Source organism: Brachionichthys hirsutus, chromosome 14 (genome assembly GCF_040956055.1).
Source record: "Brachionichthys hirsutus isolate HB-005 chromosome 14, CSIRO-AGI_Bhir_v1, whole genome shotgun sequence".
Taxonomy (NCBI): Eukaryota; Metazoa; Chordata; class Actinopteri; order Lophiiformes; family Brachionichthyidae; genus Brachionichthys; species Brachionichthys hirsutus.
In genome coordinates, this window is record NC_090910.1 from 7,458,742 (window position 1) to 7,479,890 (window position 21,149).

General features: G+C 45.1%; 1 protein-coding gene across 1 annotated transcript in view; it reads left to right on the forward strand.

Annotated features, from left to right (window-relative positions):
• Positions 1–1,949: 1,949 nt before the first annotated feature.
• pola1 (polymerase (DNA directed), alpha 1) overlaps positions 1,950–21,149 on the forward strand; it is a 38,518-nt gene continuing 19,318 nt past the window's right edge. Inside the window, exons 1-33 of the mRNA XM_068748228.1 lie at positions 1,950–1,998; positions 2,302–2,423; positions 2,704–2,800; positions 2,941–3,018; positions 3,119–3,228; positions 3,362–3,424; positions 3,677–3,778; positions 3,896–4,049; positions 4,134–4,275; positions 4,522–4,694; positions 4,785–4,897; positions 5,088–5,201; positions 5,298–5,372; positions 5,465–5,603; positions 5,695–5,849; positions 5,957–6,041; positions 6,148–6,209; positions 6,448–6,537; positions 6,651–6,767; positions 6,852–7,027; positions 7,151–7,280; positions 7,954–8,073; positions 8,113–8,121; positions 8,172–8,250; positions 8,329–8,450; positions 8,635–8,784; positions 9,308–9,430; positions 19,263–19,295; positions 19,507–19,599; positions 19,693–19,898; positions 19,990–20,122; positions 20,283–20,414; positions 20,602–20,776. Coding sequence (XP_068604329.1) covers positions 1,950–1,998; positions 2,302–2,423; positions 2,704–2,800; positions 2,941–3,018; positions 3,119–3,228; positions 3,362–3,424; positions 3,677–3,778; positions 3,896–4,049; positions 4,134–4,275; positions 4,522–4,694; positions 4,785–4,897; positions 5,088–5,201; positions 5,298–5,372; positions 5,465–5,603; positions 5,695–5,849; positions 5,957–6,041; positions 6,148–6,209; positions 6,448–6,537; positions 6,651–6,767; positions 6,852–7,027; positions 7,151–7,280; positions 7,954–8,073; positions 8,113–8,121; positions 8,172–8,250; positions 8,329–8,450; positions 8,635–8,784; positions 9,308–9,430; positions 19,263–19,295; positions 19,507–19,599; positions 19,693–19,898; positions 19,990–20,122; positions 20,283–20,414; positions 20,602–20,776 — 3,721 coding nt within the window. The remainder of the gene's footprint in view (positions 1,999–2,301; positions 2,424–2,703; positions 2,801–2,940; positions 3,019–3,118; positions 3,229–3,361; positions 3,425–3,676; positions 3,779–3,895; positions 4,050–4,133; positions 4,276–4,521; positions 4,695–4,784; positions 4,898–5,087; positions 5,202–5,297; positions 5,373–5,464; positions 5,604–5,694; positions 5,850–5,956; positions 6,042–6,147; positions 6,210–6,447; positions 6,538–6,650; positions 6,768–6,851; positions 7,028–7,150; positions 7,281–7,953; positions 8,074–8,112; positions 8,122–8,171; positions 8,251–8,328; positions 8,451–8,634; positions 8,785–9,307; positions 9,431–19,262; positions 19,296–19,506; positions 19,600–19,692; positions 19,899–19,989; positions 20,123–20,282; positions 20,415–20,601; positions 20,777–21,149) is intronic.

Below are 21,149 nucleotides of genomic sequence, written 5' to 3' on the forward strand. Positions count from 1 at the left end.
AAATATATATTATAAATCAGTCCTGAATAATTTATGAAAAACAAGAGCGCTATTTATATGTAGAGCGTTCTTTTTTTTTTTTTATTAAATGTTTTGGGGTTGTTTTTTTCTTTTGTGTTTTTCTGTGTTTTTTTGTGTTTTTTAAGCTATGAGTGAGTCGGTTTCTAAATAAACGATCTTCGTTCACAGAGCGATGAGCCCTCGCCATGGCGACGGAAAAGAGGAGACGGCTCCAGAGGAAGGGCCAATCAGAGAGAAGTACTTGAGGTATGGACAGAGGTGATTGGTGGGGCGATAATCACTGAAAATACAGCCATGTCACGAAGCTCGGTACACAACTGTGTACAAATGCATTCATATTAAGAATAAGTGATTCTTATTCTTATGTGCTTTTATTGTTTGTTGTTGACCTAAAAATGACTGGAAGAAAAGTTTCAACTCAGGAGATTTAGATATACGATTACAATAGTAAACATGTTGTAAATCTAATATTGATTATTGTATGCATTTGCAGATGCGCAATTTATCCATCGTAAATCAACACATTCACATTCAGTTTATATGGTAATGTCATTAAAGCTAAGTTTGTAGCATTTCTTGAAAGCAAATCTGGAATTCCCCCGAGAGGGACGCGTGTTTACCTTCAGTGGTCCTGTTCTGCAACAAAGACGCGCCACAGAGGCGCAACAGGAGCGCGCTCGGGCGCGCCGGTGTTTCACCATGGTGTCCAAATCCAAACGGATGAAGCAAAAAATAGTTTATTTGATTTCCTAAGTCTGTTTAACATTGAGTCTAAGGAGCGCAGCACCTGCAATATAGCTGCAGAGCGTCGGCCGTCCTTGTCTGGAGGGTGAGATCGTCTGTTCACCTCTGATGCGCAATGACATGTGGGCCACGGTCATTAGGCGCCGGCGGGCCACAGACAGACCATATGGTTATTAATATGCACATTCATTAACCCTCATCCTATCTGGAACTTGTAGCCCCTTATAAATAAATGGAAAACAATAGATAACAATAGATAACAATAGATCTGCAAAACCTAAAGCAGGAAAAACTGTAAGATTTATGGCAACTTAGCTTTGGAGTTGAAGGACAATGCACGCTTTGTGTTTTTATTGTTGGACGCACGATAATATCTCTCTGACCCCAATTTAGGACAGGAACCCTTTGTCCTGTCCGGTGGCCATGGGGACGAGTTTCATTGGGATACACAGGCATTGACGATGGCGTCAAAGGGGGGATATCTATGGTATGTAAGGTTATGTAAATTTGGAATCCTGATTTAACAACAAGATTGTGATGTGATTTCCAGGAGGCAACATGGACTCAGGAGAACCTGAGACATTGCCTCCGTGTCGGTAGACGCAGCCCGTCGTATTAGTTGAAAAATATTGCCTGTACGTCTACAGTATATACACAGAAATAATTTAACGAAAAACGTCATTATTAAAGCATTTTTATAAGGAATTTTATTAGATTTTTTTTATTTGTGGAATGAAAAAAATGCTGAAATCGCGTCATTGCCACTGGTTAAAATGTCAAGTAAGTACTATGAAAAATGATATCTAATTTTTCATACATTTTCAATGCAGAGCCGAATTTTTAAACTTTCTCTATAAGTTTTTGGTGGCCTAATAATAATTGCATATTATTTTAAAATATAAATTATTATTTGAACTACAATTTTTAGTCAGATCATTAATGTACTGATGAAAAACAAAATTAACACGTTTATCAGTTTGTGGAGTATCCGCACGGATACATTGAACAACACTGCCACCGTGTGGACAGAAATGGAAACAGATACATTTTTCATTGGTTGACAGTGGTGTGTCGTCATTTCCGGCATGTGACATTACCCGGGAATTTGACGCGGGCTGTTCCGTTGTTCTACTGCGCTGCAAACGCTGTTAGAGATCGTTCAGAACAGAATAACGAAATAAAATATGGCACCGGTATCGAACCCGGAGAAAGACATGGACGGTCCGGACGGCGGTGAGTTATTGATTTACGCCGCTTGTCGCGCTGGGGGAAGTGGATCAGTTTGCTATCACAATAGCTAGTTAGCGATTTGTCGTTGCGTCATGTATTGTTAAGAAAGGATAGCGGGTGGGCTATCTAAATGTCAAAGTTAACCGTGACGTCATTAGCGGAAGTGTTCAATAAGAACAGCTGCTGTGTTCCTGCTTCGAAACAAGTCACCCCGATATGTCTGATCTATTTGTTAATGTAAATCACGGCCCTGCCTGTTGCTCCGTGGTCTTAACATGGAGGCATCTTTCTCTCTAGGCGATGGAGGTGACGATGCCTGCGGTCTGGCGAAGTCTCGCTCCAGGCGAGAGAAGAAGGAGAAGGTCGGCAGGAAGTCTGCGCTGGAGCAGCTCAAGAAGGCAAAGAGAGGGGAGAAGATCAAGTATGAGGTGAGTGTTCTACCATCTGGGTTTCCTCTTTAACTCAACCAACTGTGTGACATCATAATATTACGCTATTTAATAATACAGTAAACGAAAGCAGCATCTGAGATGTTTGCTTTTTAGACGCTAATAATCGATACAACGGAAATTGTATACATTATTTATTGTTTCTGTGCGGCCCGGTAACGAATGCCTCCGCGGCCCGGTGGTTTGGGGACCACTGCGATAGAGTTTAGTTTAGTTTGGAATGAGTCGATCAGCAGTGCTTCCTTTTGTTGTTTTCCAGGTGGAGGAGATGACGAGCGTATATGAAGAGGTCGACGAGCAGCAATACTCAAAGATGGTTCAAGACAGGCAAGAAGATGACTGGATTGTTGATGATGGTGAGTCTCGGTCTCCTTTTTTTGATTACAGAGGGAGTAGATTGGATTTGAAAGCTCTAATTTGTGTTGCTTACGCGTCAGAGTGATAGAACCGAGGGTGAGGGGCGAGATCTGACGTGAATGTCTCTGCTTTTCTTAAGATGGGACGGGATACGTGGAGGATGGAAGAGAAATCTTTGATGACGATCTGCGTGATGATGTCGTTGAAAACATCAAAGGTGAACACTCATGCGGACTTATCTCTTAACAGTTTCTTTATTTTGGGGCGGGGATTTTTGGAAAAAAAGATAAATACTGTTTAATCGTTTATTTATTCAGGGAAAGCTAAAGTAGCTGACTCCAAGAAGAACGTGAAGAAATGTGTCGTGGCCAAGCCCAATACGATAAAGAGCCTCTTCATGAACTGCAATGTCAAAAAACCTGTTGAGGTATGTGTTTGATGATATCATTGCCTTTCTTACAGATTACAGGATATCCCTAAATGTCCTCTGTGCAGATTAACATAAATCTGAATCTTTGTGCTCCTGCATTGACTGTAAATGTACATTTTGTCTCCTGCAGAAAGATGTTGACCTGTCCAACGATCATCTCTTAGGAGACATCTTACAGGACCTTCACTCTGAGGTTGGTTCCATGTCGCGTAGAAAACTTCATCATGATGATGTCATTTTTTATTTTTTAGGAGTTACGATTTAACCGCTATTAAAAATAAAGAAGTTGGACATTGATTTTTGAGCGTTGTCTCACGAAAGATGATGTCATGCTGAGAAAAGGGACACTTAAGTGAATCCATCGTCATCGCCAAATCCTCCAGCTCTTCGTTTCCTCGGATTGAAGTGTGCTTTATCGTTTTCTTTGTCTCCGCTGTCTTCCCAGAAGTCGACCCTGCTGAAGCCTCCACCCATCATCACTCTGAAGAAAAAGAAGTTTCTCGGTTCCCCATTGAATCCCTTTTCCATCAAACCTCAGACATCAAAGGTATCTTAACCCATCATGTGTCCGTTGATTGGAGTTTAAGCTCGCTGTCTTGTATTATCTTGTTTTCTGGAATTCAAATGCGTAAATGTAAGATATATTTCATTTCTGTAACACCAGGAGTTGCCTACATCAGCAGGGCTAAAAGCCAAAGCCATCAGGCCGCCACTTTCTGAGCCGATCCCGAGGCCATCATCCCGCCTCCCTCCCTCCACCCCTGCTCCTCCTGCAGAGGAGCGCGGGACAAAAACAGAGGAGCAGGCTGAAGAGGAAGGTAGAAGCAGCGGTGCAATCCTCTTGCTCTCTTCCATCCTTGTTGCACCCTGACATTTTGTATCTGTCTCACTTTCTTTGTCAGCGAGTGATTCCCTGGCGTTTGATGTTGACTTCGATGAGCCAATGGAGGTTGAGCTCGAAGAGGAGAAGCCTCCAATGACAGACGCTGAACCCAAAGCAGCTGAGGGGGAGCCCAAAGCGGAGCCCCAGGTTCCCTTCTTACTGTAAGGAAATGTTTTTGCAGGGTTTCTCTGGGTTCGCCGGTTTCCTCCCACCTCCAAAAACGTGCAATTTAGGACAGTCGTTTCTCTAAAGTGTGTGAGTGCGTGTGCGAATGGTTGTCTGTCTCTGTGTGGCCCCGCCTCTTTCCCATAGCAAGCTGTGATGGGCTCCAGCAACTCCCGTGACCTGCGAAGCAGAAGAGGACGGACTGGTGGATGGATGTTAAAATGTTGCCTCTCCCTTTCCAGCTCCGGCACATTAGGAAGCTCGTGGGGACAAGAAGAAGGAGATGGGGCCAGCGACCCTCAAGTGGAGATACAAGTAGATTCCAGCCAACTTCCTCTGGTGGAGGGGGCAGATGGGGACCGGGTGTTCCGCTTCTATTGGTTGGATGCCTTCGAAGAACCTTATAGCCAACCAGGCAAGCGTTGTCTGCACCTGCAGTGAATATGTAGACCGCACTATCCTGTAATCCCATAATTCAGGGATCATTTTATTTAAATATGTGCAGGTGCGGTGTATTTGTTTGGAAAAGTGTGGATCGAGTCTGCACAATGTCACGTCGGCTGCTGCGTTTCTGTCAAGAACATCGAGCGGACCATGTACTTCCTGCCTCGCGAACATGTAAGTGTCTTCCTTGTGTGACCCGACTGCCAGGATCACATGACCTTAAACTAAAGGACTCTGACGTTACACTAATGGATACTCTCTGCAGTATCCTAATCACAAAAGATGGGTGGAGCGTTTCTAACATTGCAGACGTCGCTATCTTTGAAGAATTCTACCAGTTGCTTTGTCGCGTTTTCACGGACAGAAGGTGAACACCAAGACCGGAGAGGTTTCGGACACCCCGGTTGGGATGATGGATGTCTACCAGGAGTTTAATGAGCTCTCTGAGAAGTTCGGGATCATGAAGTTCAAGTCCAAGGTCAGAGATGTCCGTTGAACAACGAGCTGATAAAATGGTCATTTCCTGCCAGACGACAAGCTTTATAGCCGCTGCTTGTTTCCTGTCTCTGAGCAGAATGTGGAGAAGAACTATGCCTTTGAAATTCCAGATGTACCCAGTCAGAGCGAGTACCTGGAAGTTAGATATTCTGTGAGTATATCTGTAGATCCCACCTGGTGATAATGAGCAGCTGTTCTTTATTACATGAAGACTTACCTCCTTGTGTGGCTGTTTCTTTGCAGGCTGAGTTCCCTGCGCTGCCTTTAAACCTTAATGGCGCGACCTTTTCTCACGTTTTTGGAGCCAACACCTCCAGTCTGGAGCATTTCCTCCTCAGCAGGAAGATTAAAGGGCCCTGTTGGCTGGACATCAAGACCCCACGTAAGGAGGATTGGCACATTTAAAAGTTATCCTATTGCATTTGTTTGATTTTCATTTCAAAGGTTACATGTTCAGTTTGCGTCTGTCTCAGAACTGAACAGCCAGCCAGTCAGCTGGTGTAAGGTGGAGGCGCTGGCCCTGAGGAGTGACCTCGTCACTGTGGTTAAAGACCTGTCACCTCCACCTGTCACCGTCATGTCCATCAGCCTCAACACTGTCCAGAACCCCAAGACCCTCCAGAACGAGGTCCGAACACAAACCGTCCATGCACACCGTCGTTTCAGCAGGACAGCGATTGGACGGTTTTATTACCTAAACGTCTGAGTTTATGCTGGGACGTTGTTCCTCTGCAGATTGTGTCCCTGGCAGCGCTGGTCCACTATCAGTTCCACATGGACAAAGCTCCACCTCAACCTCCGTACCAGACTCATATTTGTGGTAGTTCATCCACACGCACAATAATGTTTTTTTTTTTAGCGCAGTAGCGCAGTTAGAACCAAGGAAACAAATGTTTACGCTATATTACGTTATGCTGCCTTTTCAGTGGTCAGTAAACCGTCCGACTGTATCTTCCCTTACGACTTCAAGGACTTGGTGGAGAAGAAGGTGAGTGGAGGAAGGAGCTGCGCTACGTCTTTAGAAAAAGTCAAAAAGTCTTTCTTCATAGTTTGCAAAGCTTTATCTCAGGAACCAAGTAAAATAAGATCAAACTTGGGCTACAGCACTTTTCAGCGTGGTAGTTCATCACCGGCACTCTTTCATAGTAACGGATTGAGAATAAACTGCATTATCACAACACCGTGACGCACGCATTATGCCTCGTGTGACTCGCCCTCTCCAATAGAACGGGAAAGTGGAGATCGCCGCTTCGGAGCGGACTCTGCTCGGCTACTTCTTGGCCAAGATGCACAAAATTGATCCTGATGTGTTGGTGGTGAGTAAATGTGATTCATTCTGTTTAGTCAAGGTTTATGTATGAAAATACAAGGGGGGGGAGGGGGGGGGCAAGAAATGTAATTGTTTTGTTTCTTTTTTTTTTCCCCATAGGGTCATGACATCTTTGGTTTTGATCTGCAAGTGATTCTGCAGAGGATCAACGTGTGCAAGGTTCCCCACTGGTCAAAGATGGGACGCCTCAGGAGGGTCAATATGCCCAAGCTCGGGGTGAGAGCCGCTGGAGATCCGCTGGAGATCCTCTGCAGCGGAGCGATTCTTGGGTCCGTATTTAACGTCGGATGTGTTCGGCAGGGTCGAGGCGCCTTTGCAGAGAAGAGCGCCACCTGTGGACGTCTGGTGTGCGACGTTGAGATCTCAGCCAAAGAGTTGATTCGCTGTAAAAGTTACCATCTGACTGAGCTGGTCGCACACGTGCTGAAGATGGAGAGAGCCACAGTCCCTCAGGAAAACATCAGGGATCTTTACAGGTTGGTGCGTTTTCACAGGACCAGCCCACTATGGCTGTCCGTCACTCCCCGCCAATGTAATCAGTTTCTTTTTTGTTGGGACGGTTTGTTTGTGTTTTATTGTGAAATGGGTTTGTGCGGCAGTGACTCCCCTCACCTGCTCTACCTATTGGAGCTGACGTGGACAGACGCTAAGCTGATCCTGCAGATGATGTGCGAGCTCAACGTGCTACCGCTAGCCCTGCAAATCACCAACATCGCTGGCAACGTCATGGTAACCCAACACTTGACTCGCCATAGCTGCAACAATATATGCGCAATACAAATGCAGTCCACGTCACCATTTGTTTTGGGGTTTGAGTTGAACAAAATGGCTGACACACATAAAATGCTGCAGCCTAAATTAGAATCCAAAATATTATGTGGTTTTCTTTTATTGCAGAAATGGTTTGAATACAAATGTTGAAAACTGAAACGAATCTGTCACGAGACAAAAGTAAGACTCGTCTCTCCTGTGAGTGAAACAGAGATGCAGATATTCTGTTGTTCATTGCTCAAAGGAAAATCATCATCTATTTTTATTACCACTAAATCCTGTCAAAAATGACAAGCATTTATTGCCTCCGTCTTCTGAGATGCAAGGAGTTTTCTGTATTCTGTAAAGTTGGTTTGAACAAAATAATCCAGCCTAAAGTCGTCGTTTTGTGTTTGAAATTAGAATGAGACGATTTCACAATTAATCCTGAAACTATCGTGGAGTTATTGATGAATACAATCGTTAGTCGCAGCCTCGGAGTGAAGAGAAATGAAAGTGTGTGTCGATAAACCAATTTGTGTAACGTTGTAAAACGACTCTGCGGACTAAAGTCGGCTTCCAATTCCTCTCGATGAAATGCCATTTCCTCCTGCTCCAATCACCCAGTGCCCCGTCCCTTTCCTCTGTCTAGTCTCGTACTCTGATGGGCGGTCGGTCTGAGAGAAATGAGTTCCTCTTGCTCCACGCCTTCCACGAAAAAAACTACATCGTTCCCGATAAGCCCTCCTTCAGGAAGGCCCAGCAGGAAATGGTGAAGCCAAACACAATCGCTCTCATAACGCGCAGCGAGGGGAGAGATGCTCCATGCCTCTTCTACTCTTTGTTGCTGTGTCCCAGCTTGATGGAGAGGAAAACGCGGATGCAGGGAAAGGCAAGCGGAGGAAGAAGGCAGCCTATGCCGGCGGTCTGGTGCTGGATCCTAAAGTCGGTGAGTCTTATCCTAGTTTAAAGTGCGTTTCATTTATGTCTGTGGACAAACGTCCGGAGCGTCTCTACCTTTTTATAGGTTTCTACGACAAGTTTGTTCTGCTGCTCGACTTCAACAGCCTGTATCCCTCCATCATCCAAGAGTTCAACATATGCTTCACCACCGTGGAGAGGGAGGCTCACAAAGCACAGAAGAAGGAGGTGTGTGTGTGTGTGTGAATACTTTTCTCTTGCTCATTGTAAAAAACAATCCTTTCCTAATTCATCTCAAGGTAGAACGTTTCCCTGTGAAGGTCAGATTTGACTTTTAAATCGGAGGCGTAAAACGTCCTCCACGTCCTGCTCACCAGAGCTTACGTTCCAGCTCTTGTTTCCATGGTAACAGCACGACGAGACGGAGGAGGTTCCCGAGATTCCAGATTCAAACCTGGAAATGGGAATCCTTCCCAAAGAAATCAGGAAGCTGGTGGAGAGACGCAAACAGGTCAAGCAACTGATGAAGCAGCAAGACATCAACTCAGACCTCTACCTGCAGGTACATGGATACTATATATACACGCGTCCTGTCGCCGAGGTCGTCGGTGCAGATACTCACCGCCCTCTTAGATTGAGTCGAGATGTAGGCGGCGGCACTTTTTAATTGTTTGGGGGAAATTTTATCATTTCCAGCAAAAGCTTCTGCTGAAGAATTTAATTTACTTCTGTCTCTTTGCCATCCTTAAAACTCAAACGGCCTCACCACAGAGTGTTGTCAGATCGCCCGTTCAGGTCAAGCGGAGCACTTCACAACGTTTGTCACATTTGAGTGCATTACATTAGCCTGCGCCCATGCAAGCAGCTGTTTATTAGGAACTGTAGAATACAGTCAAACCACAGCTTTATTGAAATGAATATTTGAGTTCAGCAAAAGTCAAAACGGATTAAAGTAATTCGCTTGTTTTGCTCCCTTTTTAGTGTCATTTTATTCACAATTTAAGCTAAATTGATCTTCGCAGCTGATCTGTTTAATCTTGGCAACCTGATTGGCCTAACTTGAACTCTGCACGTGTGCCCGTCAGTACGACATTCGTCAGAAGGCTCTCAAGCTAACCGCTAACAGTATGTACGGCTGCCTGGGATTCAGCTACAGCCGCTTCTACGCCAAGCCGCTCGCTGCCCTGGTCACGCACCAAGGCAGAGAGGTGAGTCGAACCCACACACACTGTCACGCACCAAGGCAGAGAGGTGAGTCGAACCCACACACACTGTCACGCACCAAGGCAGAGAGGTGAGTCGAACCCACACACACTGTCACGCACCAAGGCAGAGAGGTGAGTCGAACCCACACACACTGTCACGCACCAAGGCAGAGAGGCGAGTCGAACCCACACACACTGTCACGCACCAAGGCAGGGAGGTGAGTCGAACCCACACACACTGTCACGCACCAAGGCAGAGAGGTGAGTCGAACCCACACACACTGTCACGCACCAAGGCAGAGAGGTGAGTCGAACCCACACACACTGTCACGCACCAAGGCAGAGAGGTGAGTCGAACCCACACACACTGTCACGCACCAAGGCAGAGAGGTGAGTCGAACCCACACACACTGTCACGCACCAAGGCAGAGAGGTGAGTCGAACCCACACACACTGTCACGCACCAAGGCAGAGAGGCGAGTCGAACCCACACACACTGTCACGCACCAAGGCAGAGATGCGAGTCGAACCCACACACACTGTCACGCACCAAGGCAGGGAGGCGAGTCGAACCCACACACTGTCACGCACCAAGGCAGGGAGGGGAGTCGAACCCACACACACTGTCACGCACCAAGGCAGAGAGGGGAGTCGAACCCACACACACTGTCACGCATCTGCGCGTCTGTCGGGCTTTCACACCCTAATTAGCTCAGCCTCCACAAGAGGGCAGTGCTACATAATCTCCCACATTGTGCACAAACGGTTTCACTTTTCCATTGTCTTTGACACTTTCCTTCCTCTTCTGGTTGTTTTTGGTTTTATCCTGCTTTTTTTTTTTTTGTCATCCACAACCCCCCCACACACACACATGTTACTTTCCATAAATATGACATTTCCTTCAAGTTGATTTGTCAGATTAAGAGTGTCACATTAATAACATGGAAATGGTTTTCAGTACCAAAATACCATAAGGAACGCGCTTGAAGCTTACACTCCTGTAAATGTGACTCTGTTCTCTCAATCCACGCAAAAGCCTCGCCGCGGGGGTAGCACGCTCAGTAAATTGGTGCAAAGAGGCGCGCATACTGCATGATATAAACGGCTAAATGTGGCGTTGCAACCGAACACCGCACACACGCTCTCTGCCACCATGTCGGCGGCGCTACTCATGTTCATTTAATGAGCTCTAACAGTACACATCCTCAGCAGAGAGTGTCAAGCTTAGCCTCAGGGGAGTCCTTCATTAAGATCCCCTTACACGCTCATTGTGCTCCCTAATAGAGGGCAGGGCAGTTACAGGGGCTGTGTGTGCGCGTATGGTGTGTGATGTGTGTGTGTGTGCGCTATTCTGTTCATTTGTGCCTCCAGTAGCGCTTGTTTGGCTGATGGAGCTACATTTTAAAAGGCACACACTCGATTTGCCGGGACAGGTGGGGAGTTCCTCTCCCTCCAGACGGCTCGCATCACCGTCGGCAGCCACAAGTAGATCCCGTGATTTTACATCTTTACCCTCCGCCAAGGAGGTTGTGCTTTTGGTGCGTTTGTTTGTCGGTTTGCCGGCAGGATTACTGAAAAACCGCTGGATGGGATCTTAATGTAGTCGAATTTCTTTTGCTAAAATGTTTATAAATCACAAGATTGCCCTCGATACAATGAAAAGTAAATTACTGGTAGATGTAAGGACTCATAAACTGCGGAGTTACAATTGCAACATATTTCCTTTTTAAAACCAACGCCGTCTTGAAGAGGCTGTGCCACGGGGCTGGTCGGCGATGGCCTGGTTTTGTCGGCTACATTTTCTCAGCCTTCTGAAGTTACCCACCGTGTTGAAGGGACACATAAACAAAATGGGGTTGTGTTTAATTAGGACCCAAATGCATTCGTACATTCCATACAGCAGGGAGTAATATGGCCGAAGAGAGACGTGGATTAAAAAGGTCATCGGTTCAAGCTGAACCCACAGAGGAATGTCTGCTCGCACAATCTTAGTGTTTTGATTACTTTGTATCTATGATCTGAGATGCATCTATTTATACTGTAGGTTGTGTGTTTGTGGGAAAACACGGTGTCGACACAACACACACACACACACACACACACACAGCCTTACAGTAGAGAATATATTGTGAATAATGTCCAGAGTAACTTTGTACTCTGGAAATATTTCAACATCTTTTTCTCTGATAATTTTTCTTAAAAAAAACTTGAACTGAAACTCAAGCTGATAAATACATTTTTTGCGCTGCTGTTTCCGGATTTTATACGTGTTTTACATCCGAGTCTTTTTGGTTCTTGTTGGTGGGAAATCTCCAGGCGTTTTATTTTAGTAGTTGAAGAGCGTCCGCTGCTCGTCCGGCCTTCCCCGGCTCCCTTCATCCGTTTGGGCCGCTGAATGTGTTCTACGTATTTATTGATTCGCTTCGCTCTCATCTTTCTCACACTCTCGTTTTAATTTGAGGCCTGAACCCCCCCCCCCCCGGTAGTAGGACGGGTCAGACCGGTGGCAACACCGGTCCCGGGGGGGGGATTCAGAACATTGGCGGTGCCTCTTCTGATCAGCCTCAGAAAGTCAAGAGAAGAGCCCCACCCCCACCCCACTTCCCTTTTCACCCCAGCGTATGCTGATGTACATGTGTCGATGTGCGTGCGCTCACACAAGTGCTACTGGCCGAACTCTGCCCTTTGTTGGGGGGGGGGGGGGGGGGGGGGGACCATTTGTTGTGGCACTACTCTGTCCTGGAATGTGTGGGTATTAAAGCGGGGGGGATGATGGGTATTAAGAGGAAGGTGAAGGTTTAGAATTACACATCCATAAATTGATGTCCCCCTCAACCCCTCGGCGTTATTTTGGGGTCTTTTGTGTGTCTGCCAGAGAACAGTTGGGTGCAGAGAAACAGACACGCGGAGCTGAGGCGGCTTACATGCATGCGGATATAATGGGCTGATAAATGCATTCCTCATGCCTGGAAGGCTTTTATTGTCCACTGACTGGCGTAACCCCGATTTAAACTGACCGATAGACTTAAACGTGAACGACGGGAGTCATTTCTGCAGGCGCGCGTTCGACATCAGAGGGGGCTGCAGGAAACGCTGCGTAGCATTTGGCTGGCCGTTGGCGTTAACTTGCTAGGTGGTGTTAAATGTTGCCAGTCAAGCGTCTGCTAACGATCGAGGGCAACGTTAAAAGCTACTTTTGCTGGAGTGCAGATCATCTTTCGCTTTAATATATTCGGATTAAAAAAAAACCTAGTTGGCCTTTTCTAATATCTAAATACTAACTTGTACTAAATACTGCTTGTGTGTTAATGTGTGTACGTCCCCCTAATCAAGTAATGTTAACAATGGAGTCTAGTGGAAGCCGCTGATTGCTGCGGAACGCAGATTGGTTCGACCTTTAGACCCCTTTGCCAGCAAACCTGACGACTATTAGCAGGTGCGCGTTCCTCTTCGGACAGAGGACGACCCTCCAGATCCATTCTGCTGTAATTGAGTCTCTGTCCTTGTGTTTAAAAACAGCCTGACAGGAGCTTCTAGTTGACATTATTGGCTGGCATGCAGAGTGAAGGCTAGAAGCGGGCTTGGGTAACAGAGCCGGAGTGTGTGGAGGGGTCAGAGTTGGGTTTAGGTTAAGCCCCTATGTGCACTTGTGTGTGTGTGTTTGTATAAAGTCTAAGTAAATATTATTACGCCTGGTGTCCCTCCATCAGGTTCTGTATCATTCCCCTTGTCTCTAGAACCACAAATCATTTCCCAGAATTAGACACGGGAATACTTAACCCTGCCTGTCGTGCCTCTTTTTCTGTGTTAATGTCCGCGTCTGTCCGGCTGTAGAGACGCAGTGCGAGTAAAAGTCGCTGCATCCACTGCTTCATTAAGGCCCATATAAGAATACTGCTAATGTATGTGTGTGTGTGTATTGGTGAGCATATGCAGGCTAATGTCTGGGGAGATGTGGGAGTGTTGCTGCGTGTTTCCACGGTCGTGGGGTGCTCATAAAGAACTGGCTTTACTCCTAATAGCAGCGGGCTTAACGAATAGTCACATGGGAGCAACGTTGCTATTTGGGCTCGTCTGCGAGGACGGACGGCCGACAAGTGTCAGCATCTCAGCTGCGACTTTAGTAGCACCGACTAATGAGGCCGTGAGACACCAGGCTAATGGCGGGGATTATAATTTAATACGGGCCGATCCGATACGCGGTGTCTTTAACATGGAGCTGTAAATGAGTGGGTCATTAGTACGTCGTTTTAGCTGACCTGGCAAGTAGGTGATATGTTTATTCAGTCCGGGGAAACCCTTAAAATCTCTTGACCTCATGACCCCGATAATGTAATCAATTTAAATGCATCGTGTAAATACTCTGCCGGCCTCCACTTTGGCAGAAGAGTAAATTAAACTTGTGATGCTACCAACTTGTTAGCAAGCAGTTTGTACATATAAAGCAGTTACCTGGTGAATGGACGTGAGCAGATTCTGTGCAGCGGCATTTATTGCTCCATAGGTTTTTCATCCAGTTGCTGAACTTGGTTTTACCACCAGTTGTTGCACTCGACTTAGCATTTACCCCCATAGAGCCCATAAAAGAGAGCGAAGCAGGGCTGCAATCCAACAAGACAACTGTAGCGCATGATGATGTTTCTGTTTCTCACAATCATTAAAGTACAAGTGTCCTCCGTCCTCCGTCCTCCGTCCTCCGTCCTCCGTCCACGGTATCAGATAATAATAGAGTTCGGCTCGGTGCAACTTGAGACAACATTTCAGTAACTTTGTTTAAAGTGCGTTTGTGACGCTTGCAGCAACTCGTCTCTCTTTTTGACGTTGACCGCAGTAATATATCATCGAGTAGCCCTGCAAAGCAACGTCCTGCGGTAATGAGCTGGTGGGCTGTATCCCTACACCTCCAGCTCGTAGATGCAGGTGGAGTTGGGTTGCACTTAATTAGAGCAGGTTGTGACGGCTCTTATGACCAGCTCCAATTTTTTAGAGCTTCCCCAAAAGCAGTCGACAGCTGCTGATGGAAATGACGCAACGAGGGCAGGCAGAGTGAATAATCAAAAAGTTCCAGCAGCGATCTGAAACTCCCGATTAAGCTTTGTGCTAAATGGAGTTTGAATGTTATACAAAAATGTTCCAAGCTGTACGTTCTCTGCTTTATTGAAGAACTATCCTTTATTCCAGAATAGATTCTTTGCTAACTAACAGAATGGGGGGGGGGGGGGGGGAGTGATACATCAGGTTCTGTCCTTTCCAAATGCCTAAGCTGAATCTTTTAATTGAGCAGACGAGAAGAGGAACGCTGTCGTTGAGTTCTTCTCAACAAAATGCTGCCGTGTGTGTGATCTCAGCCGGTTGTATTAAATCAGAGACGGCTTTACAACAGATTGACCCTCCCAGCAGCAGACAAGAGAACATAGCTATGGCATCTGCCGGAACAGGTGTGTGTGTGTGTGGGGGGGGGGGCGGCTTGAATTTACGCATGCAAGTGAAATTTTTATCATGAAAGAAGGATTTTCATTCTCTCTGCATGTACATGGAAGTTTGTGCACAGCAAGCCCAAACTTTTATGCATCTTTGTGTGAAATTTTGTTCAGCAACCCCCCCCCCCCCAGACTGTAGTGTGTTTCCTCACAGGTGCTATTTCGATCTGTCATCCCAAAACGCTTCTCGGTTGAATGCTTATCAAAACAATCGTCAGCGGTGCCCCGAGCTCTTTTTCAGAAGGGTCCTCTGCAGCTCTGAGGTTTAACGCACCAATCGGAGCAGCTCGCATCAAAGCATTATGCATAGTAATGACGCGGTTTGTCTCTTTGTGGACACTGAGGATTACTATGATGATGATGATGATGATGAAACGACATTAACTTTGTTCTTGAACGTAGGCTACATGTAGCCCTGCAATTATTATCAGTTCTAAATGTGGAGTTGGTTAAAATACAGATTATTGTACGTCCCTTAGGAGGAGAGACAAAAAATTAAGTATAGGTTATTTGTGTGGCACCGTTCCCAGATAAGGAAGGATAAAAAGAGACCGTTTAAAAAACCAAATGATTTCATAGGAGCTGAACAAAAGATTGCACAGCAGCAATTTAAAATACATAGCAACAACAAACATGTATGAAAAAATAGATAAAGCAGACAGGGGGAAAGCCAATAAGAGCAGTAAATAATATAAATAGAACAATTTTCTTAGACAGCTTCTGACTGCTTCATGAAAACATGGGGGGGTATTCTGTAATTTGGATGCTGCAGCTTGAAAGGCACATTCATCTCAGGTTTTGTATAGAGATTGAGGGACAGCCAGTCATTTTTGTGCACAGGACAAAGAATGAGAGGCAGCTAAGGTTCGTGGTTTAATAGAAATGTGGGCATTATTTGGGGCCCAAATTAGCATTAGAACTTATTAAATTAGCTCCCCTCAGCCCCCCCTTCCGGATCAAATGTATTTTATTTTATTTTATATTCGTTTCTTTAAAGTGATTACCTTTCGCTGTCCTGTGAGTATCGGCTGCAGTCGCTCTCCTGCATCAGAAAATTGTCCTCAAAACATTTTCGACGGTTATTGAAATCAATATTTTATGAAGACTTCAATGAACTTTTCAGCTTTTTCTGTTGGAAGAAATGTGATTAACAAAATAAGCAGCTCTGCAACCCTCTGGTAACTAACGGCAGGAGTAAAAGCAAAGCTCATCATCATCGTCATCACCACTGAGTACCGTATAACGGAATAATATTATTAAAGTTAAAGGGCACAGCTCGTAAAGATGCGGCTGTAAGGACTCAGCAGGTTAGCAAATGTCTAGATTTTTTTTTTTTTTTACTGGTTTCGACTTGATATCACTTCTGTGAGACCTCCACACTACGCGGATCGACACCGTGTTTTTCACCACGGACCTGTGCTGCTGCCGTTGTCTCCCGGGATGCGCCACAATGGCAGCGTTGAGTGTTAGACTGCGGCGGCGGCGGCACCACTTAACCCAACGACACCTTTTAGCAATGTTGGCTAGGTCAGGCGCCCTGAATCTGTGCTCTCTGGCAGGTTTTGGGGTAAATTATGTTTTTTTTTTTTTTTAAAGAAAATGGTGACTATGAAAGAAAATGTCAATCGTAAGTTGTTGAAGCTGTAAGAACTCAAGAACTAGTCAAAAAGGTGCAGCAATTTACGTCCGTCGGTCTGTCCGTCCGTAGTAATTGTTTGGTGGTACTAACTTCACCGACAGCTGATTTTATTGCTGATTTTATTGTTGTTTTTAAATAGAAGATGGTTGTAAGGTGACTCTGAAGTTTGGCCATCGTTCCAATAGATATAGACGGATAATGGCTGGAGCTGACAGCATATGGAAAACTTGTCTAAATGAGTCCACACATCAATTACATCAACACGTTCTCACCTCGCTCGCTGCCCCCCCCCTCGTTGTGCCAGTGTCTATCCCCCCCATCACTCTATTCGTCTCTTCTCTGCCCTTTCACTCTGTCTATTCTCTGATCATTCCTTCCTCTGCTCCGGTCTCGTTTCTCCTCTTCTGTTGTTTGACCAGTGAGCCAGAACAGTTTGAAATCAAGGATGGAGTTCAATGCAGATTTATATTTCTTAAATTGAATTCGCCATGGCATGATGGGCATTTGTGAAGAGTAAAAGCTCTACCTTTTATTTTTCTATTTGAGAAGTCACATCTTTTGTTGAAAACACTGCTCGTCTGTAAAGGACCATCAATGAAACCTCCTCTGAAATCTGTATTTAATGCTTTATTTGATAATAAAACACAATGTCTGCGTGACAAAGGAAGCTGCAAAGCATATCTGCATGTATTTTTGTTGCCACATTGCAGTTCCTTGTTGAATTGCTTTACATAGTTGGGCTGATTAAGCAGATTAAAGGGCTGTGATGGTTTTCATGTAGTACTATTGTGTAGAGAGACTTCTTATTTGGTTCTAGAACTCACGGCATTATCTTGCCTGTAAGGATTTTGTAGAAAACATTGCATTTGAACCAAATATTGAACTGAGCAGACGTTGGTGTCTGTATCCTGTTTTTCCTGTCCTCCAGTATATCTGCAGCTTCCCAGTTGCAGCATTCAGCACAGTTCACGGTCAAAAATGTTTCCATATGTTTGTACTCTCTAAAAATGAGATAATAAATTTGACCTGGCAGGGCTGAACAATGAGGAATGCCTGCTCGTCCCCCCCCGGGGGGGGAAATAAAACGGCACTTTGGTTTAGTAAATCCAGCTACTCAGAGAACGAACTATGTCTTTGGCTGAAGATATAGTCATAACTTAAATTATTTGTTACGCCGGTTTGAAGGGCGTGACATGGGGAAATTCAATAAGGCGCTTAATTTAGTCTTTGTTGTCATTTGATCGTTAATTCAGAATAATAAGTCCTCAGGGGCAAATAAAATGTATTTGTGTCAAATGCATTCTGATCCACTCACCCAATGTGTTTTGGTTGTTTATAAAACAGCTGAAAACATGAATAATGCTATTAACTGTACTTCATTATTGAGCTACATTGTCAGAAGTATTACGTTTTTTTGTGTGTGTTTTAATTGTACGTCGGCCTAAAACATGATTTGATGATGAATTGGGTCCCAGTGGCACAAAGCTTTTGTAAAATAATTGCATAAACGCAACACCAGTTGTTATTTATTCAGACTTGGCTTTATCTGGCGAGTCTATTGATATTAATACAACTTAAATGGGATGAAACAGAACCCGATCACCTGCCTCCGGACCGGATTCTGGCTCTGAATTGAGGACACGTCGCCCTTACAGATTGTAGCTGGTGCATGTGTCTTTTTCTTCGGATTCATTTTGAGCATTAATTGCTGCTCTTACTCACATTTGACCTTAAAAGTAAAAAAAAAGATATTTTATTCTCAATCTCAAATCTTATAGTTTTGCTCTGAAGCGTAATCTTCACGTTAACTCAATAATCTAGCCGGAGACAGGGCTAGTCATTTTGTCTGCATGAAAGCTTAGCGGCACAATTTAGTGTGAATGTGCTAACGCCAAGATTTGTGTGTGTGTGTGAGAATGTGTGTGTTAGTGGTGAGACCTTGACCTTGACTGAATGGAGAAGGCTGTTCTGTGAGTGGCTCAAACTCCCTCTGTCATCCAGTGGTATGTAGCAGCCCATAAAGCATGCTTAAGTCCCACTCTGGTTTCAGGGAGTGGAATGCCCCACCCCTTGTCCCGCTGTAGTCTGACCCCGCCTCTTCCTCACACTCTGAAATAGCCACGTCCTTGTCCCCACACGGAGCCGTGTGAATCGGGGTTTGTATAGATGCGGCCGCGGTTGATTGAGGAGCAGATTGCTGGTGACGGGTCACACTGCGTTCCGTCCCTCCTGCCCCCCCCCCCCCCCCCCAGATTAGCCACCCAGAGCTCCCCACCTTGCCCCCCCCCCCCTCATCTGACTCCCCACCTGTTGGGATCCTTCTGTTTCTCTCTCACACGCAAAACACAGTGGACATTCGGCATTTCATAATGCGTCTGCATTAACAGAATTCTCTTATTTGACCATCATCACTGCGTGTGATGAAGGCCATTACGTGTGTGTGTGTGTGTGTGTGTGTGTGTGTGTGTGTGTGTACGTGTGTGTGTGTTGAAAAGATGCCTGTCGCAGCACATTCACATACTTGTTCCATTGGCCACTTATCCTCCGTTTAAAAGCAAGCCACCTGCTTTGCTCCCGTGTCAGCGCACAATATATGGAACATGGAAACGTAATTCGTAATGTTTGTTCCTGATTGTTTACTGTGCTGTAAATGCTGTATATTTTGTTGTTGCGTCTTCATTCATGCTGTTGTCTTTGCTCCCCCCCCCCCCTACAGATTCTGATGCACACTAAAGACATGGTTCAGAAGGTGGGTCTAGAACCAGACTATCATAATACACATCCAGTCAGGGAAAATTAAAACGCATCTTGAAGCATATGAAGGCAATATATATTGTATTTATATACATTAAATATACATGAACTTCTACACGTAAAGACGACTCTTTGGCAATGTATTTCTTTTACTCCATGTACTTTTTTTTTTTTTATTATTATTATATCCTCTTGTTTGGGCTCAGATGAGTCTGGAGGTCATTTATGGAGACACCGACTCCATTATGATCAATACCAACAGCAGGTCTCTGGAGGAAGTCTTCAAGCTGGGCAATAAGGTGTGAAGTAGAGATGTGCCGCATTCATCTGTCAGGTTTTTAAAAAATATATAAATTCACATTTTCATTCATGCACATGGCGACTATACCCAGGTGAAGGCAGAAGTAAACAAGCTCTACAAACTGCTGGAGATTGACATCGACGGGGTCTTTAAGTCTCTCCTGCTGCTGAAAAAGAAGAAGTATGCGGCGTTGGTGGTGGAGAATCAAGGTGATGGGCAATACGGCGTCAAGCAGGAGATCAAAGGCTTGGACATCGTCCGTAGAGATTGGTGCGACCTGGCCAAGGAATGTGGAAAGTATGTCAAATACAAAAAAACACAAACGTATATCAAAAGTAGCAAGGGTCTCATGCATTTTATTGTACATTTTAACCTGCTGCTCTTTCAGTTACGTGATCGGGCAAATTTTGTCCGACCAAAACCGTGATGTCATTGTGGAGAACATCCAGAAACATCTGGTGGAGATGGGAGAGAAAGTAACAGCTGGAGAGATTCCACTCAGCCACTACGAAATACACAAGGTGAGGATGCGGCTATACATGGGCCGGGTGTGTGTGTGTGTGGGGGTGGGTGATCCTCGTAATAGAGTGTAAAGAAATTCCAGAAGTGACAGATAAATCAGTAAAACCTAAATGAAGTCAGGGAAGGGGTTTTTTTTTACCTGCTTTCTCTTTCCTCCAGTCTCTTACTAAAGAGCCTCAAGACTATCCCGATAAGAAAAGCCTCCCTCATGTCCACGTGGCTCTGTGGATCAACTCCCAGGGAGGTCGGCGGGTCAAAGCTGGAGATACAGTCTCTTACGTCATCTGCAAGGTGTCTGCGCATGAAACGTCGTCGAGATGTCTTCAGTGTGTCCATGCGTTTTATAATTAAATGCCCAATCATGACTGCGTTAGTCTTCAGAGGGGGTCGTCGACTTACGACCGCAATTGGTTCCGAGGGTTTTTTCGTAAGTCGGCCCATGTTAAATTGATTGATGCTTTCTTTTCCCCCTCTGTAGGACGGCTCCACGCTGGCAGCGAGTCAGAGAGCCTATGCTCTAGAGCAGCTGCAGAAGCAGGAGGGCCTTGTTTTGGACACTCAGTACTACCTGTCCCAGCAGGTCCACCCTGTGGTGTCCCGCATCTGTGACCCAATTGAGGGTATCGATGGCGTGCTCATAGCCTCTTGGCTAGGTACATTAATAACAGGGTTTTGTAACATGTAAATGTCACTCGATTTAGTGGTGTTGATTTATAAATTTTTTGAAGTAAATAATTGTAGACATTAGTGGAAATTAAAACCAAAAGTTCAATGAAAGAATTAATTAAGATGAAACGAGTACAAGGATTCTAATTGGTGGTGTTGATAGCTTTTTCCTTTCTAACTGGTTTCACCAAAAACACACATTTTTGACCAAAAAAAAGGTGTGATTGAAGGGGGTGCGATTCGTAACTCCATCCTTTCATTCATCAGTCATCTTTTCTCTCGATCGAAGCACATCAAAACTTTTGGATCAATATGTCTTTTTTTTAATCAAGATTAATTACGATGAATGAAAAAGGTGAA